General features: G+C 56.1%; 1 protein-coding gene across 1 annotated transcript; it reads left to right on the top strand.

Moving 5' to 3' along the window:
* Nucleotides 1-3042: 3042 nt before the first annotated feature.
* LOC129064715 (beta-defensin 103A-like) lies at nucleotides 3043-4173 on the top strand. The gene is made up of 2 exons (XM_054565831.1): nucleotides 3043-3100; nucleotides 4028-4173. The coding sequence occupies exons 1-2, from the start codon at nucleotides 3043-3045 to the stop codon at nucleotides 4171-4173; spliced, it is 204 nt and encodes a 67-aa protein (XP_054421806.1).
* Nucleotides 4174-4871: the final 698 nt, after the last annotated feature.

Below are 4871 nucleotides of genomic sequence, written 5' to 3' on the forward strand. Positions count from 1 at the left end.
GGACCATGAGCAAAGTGGCTTTTCCGGGAGGAAGTGGAGGCGTAGAGGAGACACCCCCTGAAGGGCAGGAAGCGAACAACCCCGGCGTCTCGCCCACGCCTGCCTCCCCGTCTTCGGCCAGCGCACCCCTCTGGCCAGCCCGCCCGTGGCGGCTGGAGGACAGAGGTGCCTGGGAAATGTATGCGGACCCCTGCTGTTCAGAGCAGCGCCCTTTACTGTCTGGGGGGCCAAGGGCGGAGCACCCAAGCTCCCTAAGCCTCAGCCTTCTCACTCGCAAAGCGGAGATGACGTTGCCGCAGTAACAAATAAAACGGGGTAATGAAACGGTGAAATAGCCGCGCACCCCCCCCACACACACCCCATGTGACGATGAAGAGCTGGAACCCTGGCCTCCCTCGCTGGGAGCCCGGGGTCACGACCTTTAAGCCACCTCGAAACCGCTGGGCAGCCCTCATGAGCCGTCCTTGCTGAGGACCCCTGGTGACACACGGGTCCCACGGCAATTTGCAGGTCCCAACTCCGTGCTGCGTCTTTAACCCACAGGGCTTTCCCTGTGGCATGTAGTACTTCCTGAGCTTCGCGGCTGAGGAACAGCCGCTCAGAGGCTCCGGCCGCCTCCTCCCGCACATGGGCCTCACGCAGGCAGAGCTGCGAGAGCGCACGGGAAAGCCCCTCGCTCCAACCCGCGGGCTGTGCCCCCCACGCAGAGCTAACCCTTGACCGGGAACTCGGGTCAGCCAAACCTCTGCTCCACGCGGTAACAGCAGCTTTCAAAGACATTAGAGGAATATCGGACATAAACAAAAAAGTGAACTCTCTCCTCTCAGCCTAATCAACACGGAAAAGACACCGACTCAGAGTCGGGAGAAAACCCGGGCCTCCGTCCCAGGAGTTTGTGGGTCCTGCACTTCCAACACCCCGTGACGCGAGGGGGCCCCCCGGCATGGGCCCCGCCCTTGTTGGTGCCCTCAGACCCTCCAGATGCACTTAACTGTCAGATAAAAACATGTAACTGCTATTACTTGAGAGGCTGGAAGTATTCTTCATGTTAAAAGAAAGGTATAATGAGCCAAGATGAAGGCAAGCCAGTTACCAGTGGCTCCCTGAGGGAGAAGAGAGGCAAGGAATGCCATCTCGTTCTTCTGTCGCTTGAAGTTTTACCACAAACCTGCATCACATTTGTAACAGTGTAAAAATACAGACATGTTCCTTACCACCCGTTTTGTGAGTGGGGAGGGGGCTGCTCCACAGTCCGGTCTTCAACCCCCAGCTCCCAAATTGGCTGACAAGGAAAAGGGGCTTTTCTTCCCAAAGGTCCTCTTCTGAAACAGGGGTGTTGCCTTAGAAATGCCTCCCAGTCTCAGGAGGAGCGGGTTAGAGCAAGGATTCCCTGGGAGGGTCTGTTTTCTGCGTGGAAAAGCCAATCCCCAGGAGTGGCCCGAGGCTCTGCCCACTCCAGCCCGCACCTGCCGGCAGCGGGTTCCGATGCGACGCAGCAGCCGCCCCGCGCCCCCCGCCCCCCGCCCCCCACCTCCATCCTGTGGACGGCACGGGACACTCACCCACAGGCAATGCCCAGCCCACCCTGTCCTTGGCTTCCATGCAGAACTTAGGAGGAACGTTGGATTTCAAAGAGACAAAGTGCCTACAATTCCAAATTCTTAAGTCTGCTACCTGAATTTGGCCCTCAACATGCACGACCTCCCTTCTGCGTTTCCGCAGCCCTGGGCTTGAGCCCTCAGCATGCTGCTCGTCCAAATCTGCCCTGTGCAGTTCATTTGGGGGGGGGTCCATCTGCCTTCCTCTCCCGGCAGCTCCGTGAGGGAAAGAGCCAGATGGGGTCCCTCCCCTCCTCTATCCCGAGCGCACGGCGCTTGTCTCTCTCTCCAGCAGGTGTTCAGAGTTTGCTCACGGACGCCGACGGCTGCTCCGGGACCCGGAGCACACACCCCGGGGGCCGGTGTACCCCGAAACAGTGGTGGAGTCCTCGTAGTTGCTGTCACATAAGGCAGCAGCCAGAAATGTCGGGGTGACTTCAGCTCCCAGTGAGTCTATCGACAAAACAACCCATTGACTGGATTCCTTAACGTGGAAGTCTAATCATTGATAAAATAAAGAAAGCAGTTGGCCCACTAAATATTGACTCCGTATCCACAGGACATCACCTGCTTCCTGGACTTCCTTGCATGGTCATGAGCCATGAGTAACCAGAGGTCCCCACTGCATCTTCTTAAGCCCCTCATTTGCATAGGAAGTGTCACCCACAAGGAGGAGATGCCAGGCCCTCCAGTCTAGCACCCCAGCATGCTCCTTCTCTGATGAGGGAAAATGAGACACCTTCTTGACTCATGAATGTGGCAGTTTTCAGACAGCAATGAAGGGTGAGCTGTGCTTCGCCCAAGTCACGGCACCCCGTGATGGCCGGGGGGCACCGGGTCAGGGCCTCAGGAACGCGGCCCATTTCTCCTCCCTTTCTTCATCACCCAAAAGGTGATCCTGTTTTACCTCAATTTCAGGTGTACCTGTGCGGCCTCAGGGTGTGACCCAGCCCGAGTTTACACCTAGTTCTGAATATGTCCTGGGCTGGACGGATGAGGTTCCCAGGTGGCTGCAGACACTCCCAGGACTTTAGGGAGGAGGCAGAAAGCTCGGAAGTCCCGTAGCGAGGACCAGTCAGCTCCCAGGGACATGCCCCAGGTCTGATCGGAGAAGAGGCAGGTGCTTCCCGTCTACACCGGCAGCCAGATCGGAGTCAACCCAGGGCCCACTCCCGGAGCCCCAGGGCATGAGGACAGCTGTGTGCTCATCTCAAACTTTGCTTCACCCCCTCGGTTTGTCGCTAACCTCCGGCTTGGTGGGTGCGGTCTGCATGGTAAGAGGCATCGGCATGAAGCGCCAGGGACGACGTCATGCTGTCATCACTGTGATATTACAGGAATTGCCACCATGGCTCACTCTGCCTATGGCTGGGACCTGGGGCCTTTATAAAGTCAACAAGCACATCCTCCCGGCCAGTCGCCGTGCGCTGTGAAGCCATCGACCATGAGGATCTTCTACCTGGTCTTTGCATTGCTGCTCTTGTGCCTGACACCTGTTCCAGGTAGGACGGGCTGGGAGGGAGAGGGTGGAAAGGATGGGAGGCATGTCATTCAAGTCTGTCCCTCCTCATTCCTCAGGAAACCATAGACCACGTAGTTTTGTTGTGTAGGAAAGAGATACCAATCTTCTTCCTGACAAGGATCAGGAAACTGAGAGCAGGTTTCCCAACCTTTTTTTGATCCACGATTTTTTTCTGTTTTTTCTTCCCTTCAACTTTATTTTGTTCTGGTTTTATGTGTACAAGACAATTACATACTTTACAAAGTGATTCCCTTGATATTTCCAGAACCCCAACTGGCACCTCACACAGTTACCGCAATTACTATTGATTTTATTTCCTATGCTTTACCTACTTCCCCGTAACTGTTTTGTAACTACCAGTTTGTGCTTCTTAGGCCCTTACCTCTCCCCCCTCAGCCCCCCAACCCCCCAACCCCCCAACCCCCACCCCCTTAACAGACTAGGTAGCTCACAAAAGACACCTTTTTATGGAAAGACATACCTGATAAAGGATGTGACACCAACATTTTAATACCAGCAGAAAACACCAACCTAATCTGAGAACAGACGCACAGGCTTCCATCCTGTTAGCTTAGTGGTTGGAGGAAGCGTCTTGGGGCCCTGGAGCCGTCCCGGCGACCACGGCCGGCCCAGCCCTTCTGCATGTCCCTTACTGTGGGCGCTCCCCATGGGCACACTCGCCAGCGCCGTGGGGGGCTCAGAGCTGATCCATAGCCCTTAGCTACCTTGTTGGTTGGGTGCCTGGTGCCACCTTCTACCTGACACCTGGTTTTATAAAACAAGAAATAAAGAAATAAAAAACATAATAAAAGACAACAAATTGGTTCCTTGAGGAATTCCGAAAGTCCTGCACTTATACCCACCGCCCTCCCAGAACCCTCCGACTTACTCCACTTTGTCTTGGCAGGCAATGCAGGGCTCATAACCAGAGTGCAAAGGTATTTTTGCAAAGTCAGGAACGGCCGCTGCGCGGCGCTGACGTGCCTCCCGAAGGAGGAACAGATAGGCACCTGCTCTCTCCGTGGCCGGAAGTGCTGCCGCAGGAAGAAGTGACCGACCCAGGACACGCGGAGAACGCCGTCGAGGGCAAAGACACCTGCTGGGACTCTGTCCGTTCGATTAAATATTTTTTCAAAAAAAAAATTGCAGGTTTGTGTTTTTAAAATCCTGGTCATGGTGGTCGCTGTGCCACATCGGCTCCTTAGAAAGTGTGCGTGACTCACCTGTAATTCAGGTCAAGTCTAATCTCTAGAGAAGCCACAGGGGCCCTGAATGAGCCGCCAAGGGCGGTTCCTCTTTTGTCAATTTCACACCCCGGGGAACTCGGACCCCTTGTTTGCCCTGAAACACTCTGCTGTGTTGTCACCCAGGGCTGTGAGCTCTCCCCTCTCTACCCGACTCAGCACCGCCCCATCAGCTCTGTCTCTAAGACGTCGCTGCGTCCCCCCGGGTCACCCCAAATCCTGCGGAGCAGCTGACGCCTCAGAGAAATGGGGGCGCCGGGCTCTCCTGCAAACGACGCCCCTGCGTTCCTCTGACCCGTGTCCCGCTCTGGCCGACCTCCCGCCCCACGCGTGATCTCTCTCCTAGCTTGTTCTCAAACGTTAGCCCGTCCCCGAGGAGCCCTCCCAAATTCTGCCTCCTTGAAAACACAGCTCGCGCTCCAAGCAAGTACGGCCGCCCCTGTGATTCAGCACGGGGTCCGCCTCCAGCGCTCGGTCTACAGTCCTGCTTGACTTTTGCATCGTGTG

This window comes from Pteronotus mesoamericanus, unplaced genomic scaffold, assembly GCF_021234165.1.
Source record: "Pteronotus mesoamericanus isolate MK-2021 breed Mesoamerican mustached bat unplaced genomic scaffold, CSHL_Meso_final contig_169, whole genome shotgun sequence".
Lineage (NCBI taxonomy): Eukaryota > Metazoa > Chordata > Mammalia > Chiroptera > Mormoopidae > Pteronotus > Pteronotus mesoamericanus.